Source organism: Miniopterus schreibersii, assembly GCF_964146895.1.
Source record: "Miniopterus schreibersii genome assembly, chromosome: 11".
NCBI classification, from domain to species: domain Eukaryota; kingdom Metazoa; phylum Chordata; class Mammalia; order Chiroptera; family Miniopteridae; genus Miniopterus; species Miniopterus schreibersii.
In genome coordinates this window covers 27,135,430-27,149,914 of record NC_138111.1, presented here as the reverse complement: position 1 = coordinate 27,149,914, position 14,485 = coordinate 27,135,430, and the positions used below count along the sequence as shown (strand labels likewise).

At 51.2% G+C, this 14,485-nt stretch overlaps 1 protein-coding gene across 4 annotated transcripts in view; it reads right to left on the bottom strand.

Moving 5' to 3' along the window:
* Window positions 1-413: 413 nt before the first annotated feature.
* Window positions 414-14,485, bottom strand: part of TLN1 (talin 1) — a 31,233-nt gene continuing 17,161 nt past the window's right edge. For all 4 annotated transcript variants that reach the window (XM_081152417.1, XM_081152419.1, XM_081152418.1 and 1 more), the window contains 31 exons: window positions 14,198-14,406; window positions 13,694-13,813; window positions 13,298-13,495; window positions 12,968-13,107; window positions 12,712-12,805; window positions 12,537-12,626; window positions 12,302-12,424; window positions 11,126-11,269; window positions 10,531-10,692; window positions 10,143-10,283; window positions 9,868-10,049; window positions 9,545-9,677; window positions 9,226-9,327; window positions 8,966-9,136; window positions 8,726-8,875; window positions 8,526-8,627; window positions 8,327-8,446; window positions 7,546-7,692; window positions 7,212-7,378; window positions 6,922-7,105; window positions 6,706-6,831; window positions 6,491-6,607; window positions 3,261-3,446; window positions 3,033-3,140; window positions 2,425-2,530; window positions 2,099-2,223; window positions 1,865-1,990; window positions 1,690-1,752; window positions 1,397-1,579; window positions 1,109-1,237; window positions 414-981 (listed from right to left, as the gene is read on the bottom strand). In XM_081152417.1, coding sequence (XP_081008543.1) covers window positions 856-981; window positions 1,109-1,237; window positions 1,397-1,579; window positions 1,690-1,752; window positions 1,865-1,990; window positions 2,099-2,223; window positions 2,425-2,530; window positions 3,033-3,140; window positions 3,261-3,446; window positions 6,491-6,607; window positions 6,706-6,831; window positions 6,922-7,105; window positions 7,212-7,378; window positions 7,546-7,692; window positions 8,327-8,446; window positions 8,526-8,627; window positions 8,726-8,875; window positions 8,966-9,136; window positions 9,226-9,327; window positions 9,545-9,677; window positions 9,868-10,049; window positions 10,143-10,283; window positions 10,531-10,692; window positions 11,126-11,269; window positions 12,302-12,424; window positions 12,537-12,626; window positions 12,712-12,805; window positions 12,968-13,107; window positions 13,298-13,495; window positions 13,694-13,813; window positions 14,198-14,406 — 4,274 coding nt within the window. In that variant the 3' untranslated portion in view covers window positions 414-855. The remainder of the gene's footprint in view (window positions 982-1,108; window positions 1,238-1,396; window positions 1,580-1,689; window positions 1,753-1,864; window positions 1,991-2,098; window positions 2,224-2,424; window positions 2,531-3,032; window positions 3,141-3,260; window positions 3,447-6,490; window positions 6,608-6,705; window positions 6,832-6,921; window positions 7,106-7,211; window positions 7,379-7,545; window positions 7,693-8,326; window positions 8,447-8,525; window positions 8,628-8,725; window positions 8,876-8,965; window positions 9,137-9,225; window positions 9,328-9,544; window positions 9,678-9,867; window positions 10,050-10,142; window positions 10,284-10,530; window positions 10,693-11,125; window positions 11,270-12,301; window positions 12,425-12,536; window positions 12,627-12,711; window positions 12,806-12,967; window positions 13,108-13,297; window positions 13,496-13,693; window positions 13,814-14,197; window positions 14,407-14,485) is intronic.

The window sequence follows — 14,485 nt, the reverse complement described above, 5'->3', positions numbered from 1 at the left end:
TCAGACACTTGTATTTTATAGGCTTATTATTTTTAGCTTTTGAAAATTCGAATTTGGCCAGGAACTGGATTTGTTCACATACTCTGAGCAGTTATGAAGAACAGTGTGTCCCTGGTAGCCACAAAGCACAGTGGCAGCTGTTGTCCTTGCCACAGTAGAATGACAGTTGGTGAGGCATGGGCACTGGCCAGTGAAATAGGGGACAACAGGAGTATGACTTCTCTGGGAGAGCTTCCCAACTAGGATGACTTTAGGAATCTGGGTGCAAGGAAGAGGAAGGGGCCTCAGAGGGCAGATTGCCACAGTCTGCCCCACTCCATTCCTGAGTCAGATCAAGCTGGTGACAGAACTCAATCCCATTCTCTCCCCACTGTCCTGGGGATTCTCTCATCTCCTCATGACGCCGGGCAGAGTTGCAGGCAGAATCACCTTTATTGGAGCATGACCTGTTTGGGGCTTCTGATCCCACAGCCACCATCGGTAGCTGGGGTGTGAGGAGGATAGTATCAAAAAGGATGAGTAGAGCTGAGGCTGTGGGGACTTGCCAGAAGCTGCTGGCAGGTGGAATGGGCTGGGGCCCTGGCAGGTTCAGATTGAGGTACAGCAGCGTTAATACTCTTGGAGCGTTAATACTCTAGGGAGGGGCAGGCACTTAGGGGGCCCTAGGGCATGAAGGCACTTGGAGCTGGGAGGGGACGGGGATGTGCAGCGGGACTGGGCGGGGCCAGGCCCGGGGTTTGGCAGGCACTTTGGGGAGTGCTGGGATTGGGCAGGTTGGGCCCGACAGCCCAGAAGGCTTTGGTAGTGGCAGGCACAGTCTCTGGGCTGGGTCTGCATTAAATAGAAGCGGCTACGTTAGTGCTCATCTCGAAGCTCTGAAGGCAGGAACTTGTACTGTTGCTGTCGGATCTGGGCCAGCTTCTTCCGCGCCTCTTCCAGCTCTCGTTCCTTCCGGAGCATCTCTTCCTGGGCGGCAATGATCTGAGGGATGGAGGTCAGGAACTCAGTTCAGTGAGTATGTGCATTAGGGTACAGGGTAGCTGGGACCAGCACAGGCAACGTTACTGCCCTACTGACAGTGTTGCTGAGTGTCTGGGGCAAAGCTCACCTGGGCAATGCCCCCGACCATCTTCTCCTTCACCACCACTGTCTCATTCTCCTGGTCTTCAAAGGCTGCGGCCTTTTGCGCCGCCTTCACCAGGTTGTCCGAGGCTCGCTTCACCGCATTGCCGGCAACCTGGGCAAAGAGAAGGCAGCAAGAGGTTGAGAATACAGGTAGGGTCTCAGGTGAGAGAATCCCCCCCCCGCCCCCCTCCCCCCCGAAAAGCATGCCTTGGAGGGGACAATTTAAAGCAGCACAGCCCAAGGTTCAATGGGATGGGTGAAGGTTCCTCACCTGAAGCCGTTTCATTGCCTCAGAGTCCTGGTCAGCCTTGACCTTGCAGGCCACAAGGAGCTGGGCTGTGGAGGCAGCTACTTGCTTGGCTGATGAGATGAGCTTCTCTTGGCTGGCGTGGCCTTGTACAGCTGCATTGGCTGCCTCACACAGATTGTTGGTGGCTGCAGCCACCATCCGGGCCTAAAGTGAGAAAATAGGATTAAAATGTGCCTCTTACCCTGGTCCATCCCCTCTCTAGCCTTCTCAAGTCTTTCTAGCTCAGAGAGACCTAGTGGGTGTTGTATACTCACAGCAGAAATGAGGCCCTGGGACCATTGCCCATCATCCAGTGCGTTGGCTGGAATGGCACCCACCTGTGGAGGAGGGAGGAGAGCCTGCTCAGACCTGTACTCTCTGTATGTATGTAAAAGCCTCCTGTTACAAAGATGCTGCTGTCCCCATGCTTCTGGGTATCCAAGTACCTACCTTCCCTTGGGCTACCAGCTCCCTCTGGGCAGCTGATGCAGCCTTTACTAGGGCACTTGTGGCAGCTGCAATGGACTTGGCAGCTTCCAGTATCTGTTCCTCAAAGTTCAAGGATTCATCCGCCTCCTGCAATGGAGACAAAGGTTGCAGAGAGAGATGCAAAATAAGAGGGGGCTGAAGGTGGGGACATTCTGCCATTAGGAGGGTAGGAAAGAGGGAGGGAGCAGGACTGACCTTGGGTTTGGCCCGGGGCTTCAGCTGCTCCAGCTTTTTGGCTGCAGCCTCAATGGCAGCTGCAGCTCCCAGGAGCTCATTCTCAGCAATGACTGTGGGGTCCTCTGGGTCTACCCACTCTGTTCCTGGTGGGAAGAAGTGGGGAAGGAAGGGGGTAAGCCAGAGCAGGGAGGTCAGGAGCACTGGGCAGCATGGTTAGTATCACCAGGCCTCTGGCACCTGTGGGGAATACTGGCAGAGGCTACCTCAGAGCAGTCCAACCAGGAAGCAGGGATCTCCCCATGACAAAGGTTTCCCTTTCCTCCCTGGCCCTGGTCACCCCTCACCCTTCATGGCCTCAGCAGCCTGGATGAGCTCAGTGACTGAACCAGCTACACGTTTTGAGTGTCCTGTCAATTGCTGCTTCAATTCTGGGCTTGGCTTCTGCAGGGTCTGGGGAAGAAAGGGGAAGGGAACAGAGAGCATCAGACCTTAGCTTCTACCCTGACCTAAAAATGGGGCAGACCATGGCCCTCAGCACCATCCCTAAACCACTCCATACCACAGCCCTGAAACACCACGCTGCCTATCCAGGTGCACTCGGCACACATGGTCAAGACAGTGGGCTGCATGTCACTCACCGGCTGACAAGGAGCAAGGAGAATGATGAAATGAGAAGAAAGAAGAGATGATGAAGGTAGAGAAGGAGGAGGTCAGGTGGGAAGAGAGGAGATAAGAAAAAGAAGAGAAAGAGGTGAGTGAAAGGACCAAAGATGCTAAGAATAATGGGGCCCTGGTGGAAGGGAGGCTTGGAAATAAGAACAGATTTGGGAAATAGGATGAATGGGGTGGGGTGGGGATTTGAATGAAAAATTAGAGCTGGGTTTAAGGCATGTGGCAAGAGGACTGTGCGTTCAGGGAAGCTGGTATGAGGAGCAGATGACTTCCTCCTTACCAGGAGCACATGGTCCAGCAGTTCCAGGTAACCATTGGCACATTCCCGGCCATAGTGCAGGGCTCGAAGCCGCACATCAGGGGCCACTTCTGGGTGGTAAGCAGCTTCCTATACCACAGAGTAATATGTTAACTTTGGGATCCCAAAGAGCTCCAGGTCTCCCAAACCTCTGTAGTTTCTCCCCTACCATGTTCTGCCCTAAAGGTGCCTCACTACCAGGGCTACTACCTTGCAAGCCCGAAGCATATCTGCAATAGCACGACGACTCAGGTTGGCTGTGGCAATGACATCCTCCTGGCGACAGGAGTTGCCAGCGGCAACAGCCTTGGCTGTTGCCATGGTGATACCCTTGGTCATTCGGATGAAATCTTCTGGGGTAGAGGTCTTGGCAGGCGGCTCTGGGGAACAGAAGACCTATTGGGGCAGAACAAGGAAAAACATTTTATAGTGAGACTGTAAGACAATGTAGCACTTGGCTAATCTGGTTCATTCATTCATGTGTTCACTCAGCAAGCATTCACTGAGTTCTCATCGTAGGTCAAGTCCTCGGAGAAGTTCACAGACTCAGCTAATATTATAGCAGGCAGCAGGGTCCAGCAGGGTCATCATTTCTGACTGAAGTAATTGGGGAGAGCTTGAAATTAAAGAAGCAGCTTTTGAGGTGGGCTTCTTATTCCTAAGCTACAGAGGAGCCTGAAGGGGTAAGTGGCTGAGGCAGGGCAAGAGGGCATTGGGTCTTAAGAGATACAGGGAACAGAGATATTCACTCTCCCTCACGGGCCTTTCCCCTCCCCATCCCTCTTATTCCCCCATAGGTATGCATTTCCTAAACTCTCAAGAGACCCCAGCAATGGGCAGCAGCAGTTCAGCAGTTCATCCTGGGCAAGCCCCCTGAACCTGTCTCAAAGGCCCCTTTTTCTCTGACTTCTTAGTGAGCCAAAGCAGCTCAGTCTAAGCTCACTTCCCCACCTAGTCCCTCTCCTATTATTCTAGACCCTTTCTTGTTTCACTGTCCCCAACTTCAGTGAAAGTCCTCTAAAAATAAAAATTATAAAAAGAGATATAGGTAACAGAAGTGTATTTTAGGTAAGTGGTAGGGCATGAGTAACCAGGATATCAAGCGGGACAGTATTAAGGAGTATTCTAGACTATATGGATGGTGGAAAAAAGGCTGTTGGGGCCTTGAATATTAGACCAAGGAACTTAGAATTTTACATAATATATAAAAGTAATAAAAATATCTCGATGTATGTGTCCTTCCAACAAATTATTACAGATCAGCGAGGTGGCAGATTCTATGTGAGGTGCTAGGAATGCAACAGGGGAAAAGGTAGACAAGATCCTTATTCTTGTGGAGCTTATATTCTATTTTGGACAGACGAAAAGTAAGTAAACAAGCAGAAAAACTAAAGACATGATCTGGGCTTTGAAGAAAATAGAGAGGATGCTATGATGAGAAATAAAAATGAGGTCCTATTTCAGATCAGTGGTCAGGGAAGGCCTCTCTAGTGAGCAGACATTTAAGCTGAAGCCTGAAGGATTGGAAGGAGCCAAATGTTAAAATAGCTGGAGAGAAGCAAGTGCAAGGGCCTACACTGGGCAAGAACTGACAGAGTGCGATGGGACTGGGTATGGAAAAGGAGAAGAGAGGGACAGGATGGGTTTGGGAAAGTCAGCAGGGGCCATAGGAAATGGCCAGTGATGGTAAGAAGTGTGAATCTACCACAGAAGCCAGGGCAGTCACTAAAGGGTTATAAGTAGTGAAGTGACACGACCTAATTTATATTTTAAAAAGATAATTCTGGCTTCTGTGTAGAGAAAATGGATTGGGAGGGGAGGCTGGTGAGTTGTAGAAGCAGGGAAATAAGATTGAGGCTATGACATAAATACAACTAAGGACTGATGGTTGTTTGGACAAGGTGCTGGTAGTAGAGATGAGGAAAAGAGAAAATGAGATCCGGAGAGAACACTAACAGGACTTGCTGATGGGCCTAGATGTGGGGAACAAGAGGAAAACATTAAAGCTGGGTTTCTGGCTTTAGGAACTGAGTTACTAACAGGTGACATTTACTGAGATGGAAAGAACGAAGGAATGATCAGGTTTGGGAAGCAGAAAGTTAAAAGTTTCAATTTGGACATTTCCAAGTAGAGATGAAAACAGATTATCAGAAGGATGAATTCAGAAATGAGAAAGATGAATAGGAGAGATGAGACTGACAGAGACTAAAGGCAGGGAGACCAGGTAGAAAACTGGTTCAGCAGTCCCAGTGGGGGAGGGCGAGGAGGGGTGAGACCAAAAGAGAACGGAGAAGGGTAGTTGGGAGGACTTGGCAATGATCTGATACGGCAAATAAACAGTGAAGTCAGAGATGACTGAGGGGAATCTTCATGCCTGGAGGTTGTTACCACCATTAGCAGCAAGTAAGCAGCATGTCAGGAAGAACAGCTGGCTGGAACGTACTGCATCTCGGTGGTAATGTCAAACAGGCCGTTGAAAATAGCTAAGCTTAGAATTGGAAGTCAACTTCTTAGAGAACATAACGAAAATGGTTGAATTTGACAGAGAGTAGAGAAAGAAGGCTATCTGTAGAACTTTGGGAAGGCCTCTTTGTTTACTAGGTTGAAGGTGATGCAATGATGATTGTAGATGATGTGTCAGGCAAGAGAAAAACCAATGTCCAGAAAGCCAAAGGGAGAAAGAATTTCAAAGACAGGCTTACTACCACTCAAATGTTCTGGAAATGTGTGAAGAGGATGGAGGCCAAGAAGAGGCCACTGAATGTGGCAACTAATAGGCCACTAATGATGGGAGAAAGTGGGAGGATGGTGGTGAAAGAAGATAGCTGTCAAATGCTAAAGAGTAAAACGGTGAGGAGGGAAAGATCTGAGTATAGCTCCGTTAAGAAGTTTGGTGCCCAGCCTGGCCGGGCATAGCTCAGCAGTTGAGCATCGACCTAGGATCCAGGTGATCAGGGTTCAATTCCCGGTCAGGGCACATGCCCAGGTTGCGGGCTAGCTGATCAATGACTCTCTCATCACTGATGTTTCTATCTCTCCCTCTCCTTTCCTCTCTCTGAAATCAATAAAGATATATTAAAAAAAAAAAAAAAAAAAAAGTTTGGTGCCCGGATAGAGTGGCTCAGCAGTTCAGCATCGACCTAGGGTCCAGGAGATTGCGGTTTGATTCCTGGTCAGGGCACACACCCGGGTTGTGGGCTCGATCCCCAGCAGGGGACGTGCAGGAGGCAGCCGATCAATAACTCTCACATCATTGATGTTTCTCTCTCTCTCTCCCTTCCTCTCTCTCTGAAATCAATAAAGATACATTTAAAAAAAAGGTTTGGCAATGAATGAGGAGAATGTGTTTACATTTCTGTGAACACATGTGAGATACAGCTTCAGTCTAGCACAACCCCTCTCTCTCACTTGAGGTCCTGATGCCCCAGACTCGTGCTCACCGCCAGTTCCTGCCGTATGTGTTCTGTGGTTGCCTCCAGGGCCCGTGTGCCTTTGGTAGCCTCATCTTCCACAGCTTTCACAGTCTTGAGCAATGATGTCACATTGGTCACCATCACCTAGGGGCATCAGAGTAGTGGGGGGAGGGATCATTTAAGGAATGGGGGAAGCACGTTGATCTGCTCCCTCTCCTGAGGTTGCTCTCATTCCCTCCAACCTTGGCAGAGTTCTTGAGCTGCCACACAGCAGGGTCATCCCCAACTTTGCCAGCTGCAGCCTTTGTTGCACTAATGAGGTCTCCCAGGGCCTTGGCCACATCTTTCACTGCATTGATCAGCACCACCTGTGTGGGAGAGCAGAGGCTCTGGTCTGTGGGAGGAAAAGGGGGAACAAGAAGTGGATCTGACCAGAATTAGGGGTGTCAGGTGAATACCTGGGTCTCGGGGTCCTCAGCTCCCAGGCTGGCTGCACCCAGCTTGACCACATCAGCGAGGCGGGTGATAGTGCCTACAGAAGACTGGGCGGCCTGTGCCAACTTCTCCTGGCTCCCAGCTGCATTCTGCACCAGGACCTTGGTGTCCTCCACCAGCATCTTTGCAGTCTTCAGTATGCCCTCCCTGAAGGAGGGCCCGGCCCAGTCAGCTCTCCTCAGGTCCCCTGCCCCTCCATCCTCTTCTGGCCCTACCCCCACCCTGCCTTTCTGAGACCCCATTCCCTCCTCACCGGTGGTCAGCAAAAGTTTCAGCACCCTCACGGTTGAGTGTGCCGGCTGTAGCGAACATGATCGTGGTGTCAAGGTCGGCAATGATGCCGGACACAGCACTGGCCGCCGTGATGCAGGCCTGGGTGCCACGATTCCCAGCTTGGAGTGCAGCCAGTACATGGGAGACCTAGGGGTGGGAAGTCACACGGTGACTCTGGTAGGTGCCATGTGAAATGGAAAGGTCACTGAGTGCTGGGAGAAGGAACAGAGGAGAGGGCTGGGAAAGCTGAAGGATGGGAAAGGCTGCAGGGCTGGAGGGCCAGTCCCCCAGTCTGCATGGATGAGCACTGTCACCTTTTCAGAGACTCTCCGGGCACACTCTATGAGTTCCTTCTTGGTGTAGGCATCACTGGGACTACATTGCAGGGCACCTGCCTTGGTGACGAGAGCAGAACAGCCGTGCCCCAGCTCCTGTACCCGGTGCTTGATGTGGGCTCCTATCTGTGAGCAGATGGAAAAGGGAGGTGGATTTTACCAGAGGCACTCAGACATTTCCACTGTGCTTGGAAGTCACTGAGTATCTAAGAAAACATGCATCGCAGCACAGAGACTTTTCCTGTTTCACATCCTTCCGGCAGGAGGTCACCTCCTACACATGGATAATAATAGCATGTGGGCACCAGCTGGTGAGGATTGTATTAAGCACAGTGAAGAGGAGAGGGGAGAAGCACTTTATGCTAGGGTATTTGAAATCAGAGGGCCATGGATTACAACTTGGCCTGTATGCAGTTGTGGAGAGTTTTGGGGTTGGGGATTAGGTGTATCTTGCTGAGATCCAATTACTTGCTTTCTTGGAAAGCCAGGAGCTTAGAGAAGGAAGAACTAAGAAGAGAATACAGACTTGTAGTAGAGCAAAGCAGCAGTCATAGGCCCAGAGGAGAGCGGGCAGAGACAACAGTGGCAGACTGGGATATCCTAGGTCACAGGCCCTGAGGGTGTGTTCCTCATTCTATGAAAGACTAGGTGGAGTTGTGGGTGGGACAGCCACAAAGGCTGACATGGTGGGGACAAGGGATATGCCACTGGGGTTCTCTGTGAGAAGCAGGGGGAAGGTCACGGCTGCCTCTATGTTTACCTCTTCATTTTCAGCAGCCACAGCTGCAGGCTTGGCCTGTGAGGCCAGACGTCCGTAATCACTGGTCAGTTGGTTAGCAAGAGGGCCCAGCTCCTCAGGGCTGGTGTTTGACTTGGTTACCTGGTAATAATGGAAAGGGTGAAGTTATGTCCAAACTCAGCTCCCCAAGGGAAGTCCTCTTAAACTCTCCCAAACTTACCATCTCTTGAACGGTGACAGCAATGGCTTTGGCTGTCCGCACCATAGTTGTCTGGTAATCCACGAAGGAACCTTCTGGTTCACCCATTGGTCCTTCATCTAGCTGAGGGGGTAGCATAAGGGAAGGACAAAGATTGTCAGGGTCTCTGGAACCCTGGCCCAGGGTAGCCTCAGTGTTCACAGGCACCCCAAGACTCTAACCTGGTTGATGGCCTGGGTGATGGAGTCCACCATGCCCCCAACGACTCCAGCAGCACTGGCTGCCTCATTGAGGGTTGTTGTCAGGTCCTCTACGGCCTCTGTCATCATCTGCACAGCCTCCTCCAGGGCTTCCTGGGTGTGAGCTGCTTGCTGTGGGTTAGAGTGAGTGAGTGGAGGTGGGGTCCTGTTCCTGCTTCTCCAGCCCTTAACTAGCAGCCCCTCCCTCCCAGCCCTCAATACCTTGGGGTTGCCGCCAGCCTCCTTGGCTGTGTACAGCAACTGCAAGGCAGACTCTGCCAAGGTTTTAGTCTGGTCCAGGAGTGCCATCTGCTGTGGGTGGCTCAGGGTCTTGGAGGCAGCACCCACTGCAGCCAGGGTGAGTGGCTCAAAGTACTGGGCCATCTGAGACACCTGAAGCAAAGTGTTGGAATAGTGGTCAGCTGGACCAGGTACCCTCTTTTACCCTACCCCTGGGACTCCCCACTTGTCTCCCCAGATACCTTGTGTCCCAGCTGGGAGGCTTCAGCTCGGGCAGCACTGGCCAGCGGCTCAATAAGATGGGAGATTTCCTGCACTGCAGTGAGCATTTGAGTGTGCAAGGCCTGGAGAGGAAGCAGACTTTAGCCTTGTAACCTAGAATAGGACCCTCTACTTGCACAGGACCCCACGCTTCCTTCCATACTAACCTAACTAACTAACCCCCTTGGCATGTTCCAGCTTCTTGATGTCCCTGTGAAGCCCATTCTGGAATCTGTCTCCTTCAAGTCTGTCCTCTCTCTTCCCAGACACCACTTTGCACATAACCCTCTTCCTCCTTACCTCCTGAGAGATTCCCTCACGGGGAGCAAGCTGCTGGCTGACTGCAGCAAGGGAAGCCTGGTCTAGGTCCCGTAAACAGCTATTCAGAGCTGCAATGGCCGTATCACACTCCAGCTGCCCTGGAGCCTTGTCCCTGCAGATACATCACAGGCTCTAACACCAAGAATATCCCTTTAAAACAAAGCTAGCCTATCTATCCCTATATCCCCCAAATCTGATAACAGGAGTCCTCCAACACTATCCCATCCAATTGCACTTAAGCACCCACCCCTCCATTCTGCCACAGTGTATGTACCCATCACAAGGGTTCTCCATCCCAATACCTCATGCTTGTAATAAGCTTCTTAATGGAGTCCGAGACAGTACGGGAATGGCCAGCCAGCACTGACCAGCGTGGGGGGTCCCGGGGATTGACTGCCAGGGCTCGAGCTGTCTGGATTAGTCCCCCAGCACTCTCCAACATTGTCTTGGCAGAGATTACAATGGGCTCCATGGCAGCCCGGCCCTGGGGAGTGGGGAGGAGGGAGGTGAGTCTTGCAACTGACAAGGAGATGAGGTGGCTGCTGGCCCACTAGCTCTCCTTTCACGTCAACCTCACCTCAGGGCTGATCTGGGCAGGAATGCTGGCGAACTCAGGGTTGGATGCAAAGGCACTCAGATTGTCCACAGCCTCCAGTAGAGGGGCTGTTGCTGCCTGGCACTGGGCACGGTTCTCCTCTGTGAAGGCCCCATCTAGTGCCTGGAAATGGGTGACACAGAGGCCCTCAGGAGGGACTAGAGGCAAAGGAGGCGTAGCCCAGGTCTCCCTCCTGGGCGTAAAGGTGCAGGGACAGGCTGGTAATGACCAGTATAAATAGGAAAGGACTTGGGCTCAGGAAGGAGGGATTTGGTAGAAGGCCTTGGGGAATGATTGGGGGGGGGGGGGAGTTCAGGGGAGAGAAGACTGGATAGGTCAGGGAAAGGCTGAGAATTCAAACACTGGGAACCTTGATGGTCTTGACAAGATTGGCTGTGCTGTTGGCCACCTCCTTGGCTGACTGGACAAACTGGCGCTTGGCAGTAGGATTGGCGGTACGAGCAGAAGCCAGGCGGCAGCTGTTACACAGTGCAGAGGTGTGTTTGGCCACAATGGTGGCTGCAGAGAGCACCTGAGGAGACAGACATGTGGAAGAGCCATGATGAGGGCAGGAGGGAAGAGTACACACCCAGGGAAGAGTCAATTTAGGTTGGGGGATGGAGAGCAATACCTCTGGAAGTCTAACTAAGAAAGATCTGGGAGACAGAGACACCCAAAGATGAACAGGGTGTGAGGAAGGGGGAAATGACAGACAGACACAATAATGGAGAAATTGTAATAGGGTCAGTAGGAGAGTAAGCTCAAACATCTACAGAGAAGTTGTGAACTTAGCAGTAACTGAAAGAACTATGAGAAATGTGGCAGGAAAAGACAATCACCCAAAGAGAAGCTGTGTGTGGAAGGTGTGAGATGGCGCTCCGCCCTCTCCTTCCCCACGGGGCCAGTCCATCCTGGCTCGGTATCCTTTACCAGACTTGCCCATGGTACCTGTTCCCTTGAATTACCTGGGCCTGGGTACAGCCAGGCTCTCCCAAACTCTGACAGGCCATCTGAATTGCCTGGTTTGCACGGGCAAACTGTGTGGGCTCCACCAGTCCTTGCTGTCCAGCTTGGCTGTTGGGGTCAGAGACACCAACCAGATATGCAGCCTGGGGAGAGAGAAATAAAGAATATTCCTCAGGTAGAAGTCAAATAGGGATAGTGGGGACAAAAGAGAGTAGGAGTAAGTTTAGTGACCAGGGTTCTATGTGAGTGGAGGTATTAACAAACTACACAAATTAGGTATTAACAACTTAAGTTATTAAACAATGTTAATGAAATGATTACTAACAAATAAACCATCGCTAATAAGTTAATAACAAATTAAAGGTATTAACAAACTATAGTGACACAATAGAAAGCTCCCCAGCCCACCCCCTGCATGCAAAGCCTCTTTTAGACATAGTTCTAAAACTATGGAGGTTGTTAGCCTAATTAACATTTACAACACTTCCAAGCTTTAACGATTTGGAAAGAGGAAAGGGGAATGGGTGTAATGGTTGCCAAAATTTTTTTATGCTTCAAAGACCATCATAAGGTTTGGTTCGTAATTCAACGCATGATAGCTGTGCTTTTTCCTCTTTAAGCTCTCCCAGAAATAAGTCAAGCCATTTAGAGGAGGCCACCCAACAGAAAAGGGCAATGGGAGGTAGGGGAGATTGAGGGAGCTGAAAGGTAGGCTTTTAGGGAAGCAGTCTGAGATGATAAACTCTCAAGTGAGTATTAAAATTTTATATACTAAAGCAAAATACTCTCAGAGCTAATAGGTTACTTTATATTTTATAATGTAGAAAAAGCAAAGTTAAGTGGTAATGCAGATGACTGGAAATTTAGTCACTGATACTATTTTAATAAAGTAATAAGTATGTGAAAAATTATTGACATATGCTAATTAGTATATACCAAGAAAGCCAGGGCTGGAAAAGGCCCAATGGTAGGACAGTGTAATCATAACCCAAGTACCTGGGTTCAGGGGTGACAGTGATCAGAACTGTTGGTGTTCTGATTACTGACAAACCTCTGTACTTCAGGAGGGGTAAAGAACCCGTTTCCATAGAGTTGGCTTTGCAAACATAATGTGTGTGTCAGGCTGCACAAGGTGGGGAAGGGAAAGCAGGGGCATTTCAGGAACTGAGAATAACCTGTGCAGCTGCCTCAGTGAAGCCACAGAGGGCCTTGGAAGCTGTGGCAATGGCCTCTCCAAACTCCGGCAGGTTTCCATTCTTGGCATTTTGGGAGATGCCAGTCATGGCCTCACCCAGTACCTGAGGAACAGAGGGTATCAGGAGTCAGGTTCTATCATCAGTGGGGTAGAGCAGCCCCTGGTTAGTTCCATCTTCCTGCCCTTTGGCCTCCTGGGTTCCCAGCTGCACTTACCTTTGAATTCTCCATTACACTGTCCAGGCAGCCAAAGTAGGACATATCGTTGATGGGCTGGACTGGGTTCTCTAGGAGTTCCCGGACCGTCTGTTATAGGTGGAGAGCAAAGTAAGATACCCCTCATCCCAAACTCAGAACACCTTCCTCAACCTCAACCCTGCCAAGTGCCCACCTCCAATTCTCGCAGGGCATTGTCACACTCTTTCTGGCCTGGTGCCTGCTGGGTGCACATGGTGATGAGCTGGTTGATACTATCAGTCACAGCCCTGGGAGGAGCAGAGTGCTGAGTGAATGGGTGCACAGGTTATCATTCCTACTAGTTACTTCTCTTCTGTATGGAACCACTTCTAAGCCAGGGACATCTCAAGAAATGCCCCTTCCCCAGGCTCTCCAATGTTCTAGAACTGGGCTTCCCAGGTCCTACTTACCGGGCAGCTGCAGCCAGCTGACTCTTGAGGTTGGGAGCAGCCGGGTCTGTGGACAGAGCCTTGGCAGCCAGAAGAAGTTTACTTGAAGACATAGAGATGCCCTTCAAGTTGGACACAACCTGGGCTCGGTCCTCCTGGCTCTGTTGAAGGTGAAGAGGTCAACACAATGTCCAGTCCCTTCTTACCTGTCTCTAAAAGGTATCTTCTGTCCACGCACTGAAGTACTGCTAGACACTGGGGAGGGGAGGGAGCCAGGAGCAGGGCAGGACTCCATGGTCACACAGGTGCCTCCTATCTAACCCTTGAACCAGACCCTGTGCCTCTTCATACCGGAGCCTGTCCTGCCATCTCCACGCCAGCTTCCAAGAAGGTGCTGAAGTCCTGTCCAAATCGGCCTGAGGCTCGAGCCAGGTCCTGAGGGGTTCCCCGAGAGGCCTGCACCAGTTCTGTGGCTGCCTGGTTCAGCCCAGCAGCAGCTTCATTCAATCGGCTCTGAGCTTCTTGAAATGTCCCAGTGCTGGGGGGAAGCTGCAGGGTCAGAGAAAAAGTCAGATGCAAGAATGTGAGGGAGACCTTGGTAAAGGAGTGCTGGGAGGTGGTTCCAGAGCTTGGGAGCAATGAAAAGGAATAAATCTGGGAAATCAGGCTCAAGGAGAGGTCTAGAGATGAAAGAAGCTTGGATTTCTTGGGCTCCTATGTTCCCCCCACACCCCTAGTCCTACCTACCGAGTCACTGAGAAGTCGCTTGCTGGCATCTCCCACTGCTCTCAAGGCGTTATCCACATCTCTCTGGCCAGGCAGGCAACTGACACAGCGATTCAGTGCCTGGGTCACTGCTTTAGCCACCTGAGGTAGGAAGGAGATGGGACACTGTCAAAGTGGAAACAATTTGGGAGATTCCCTCTTCCACCTATGGGACACAAAAGATAACTGCTCTACTGCTTCTGAAAGTGAAAGGGGGAAAGGGGTGTTGCAGCTGAGTAGGCTGAAGTTAGAGTATCAAGTAACAGCGATCAAATTTCCCAAACCTGGTGTTTAGATGTGCCCCTGCCTCAGCCTGAGACACGTGTACTAGGATGGAGAGAAAGTATGGGATCCAGGAGGAGATCTCAAGAGCAGAACTGAGAAGCTGTCCCTTCGTCAGTGCGGATGAGGCTTTGCCCCATCGGAGTGGGCCTTCTCATGGGATCTGGGGGAGAGGGAGGAAGTGGCCCCTTCCCAATACCTGACCTGGGCAAGCCGTTGCTGGCTCTCAGGGTCCCCTGGATGACCAGTGGCCTTTTTTGCCTCCTCAATGAGGCTGCTGGCCTTGTCCAGTACATCACTGGCCGTGTCAAGCACAATGGCCTGCACTGCAGGATCTGACGTCAGGGCAGCTACGCCCCTAGCGGCCTGGGCCAGTGACCGCAGCCCACCTGCCACATCCCGTGCTGCAATGCCTGGGAAGACAGGAGAGGAAGGAAAGGGGAAAAGGTACCTTCATGAACAGGCCCTGGTCCCAGTGGTTTCCTGTGAGGC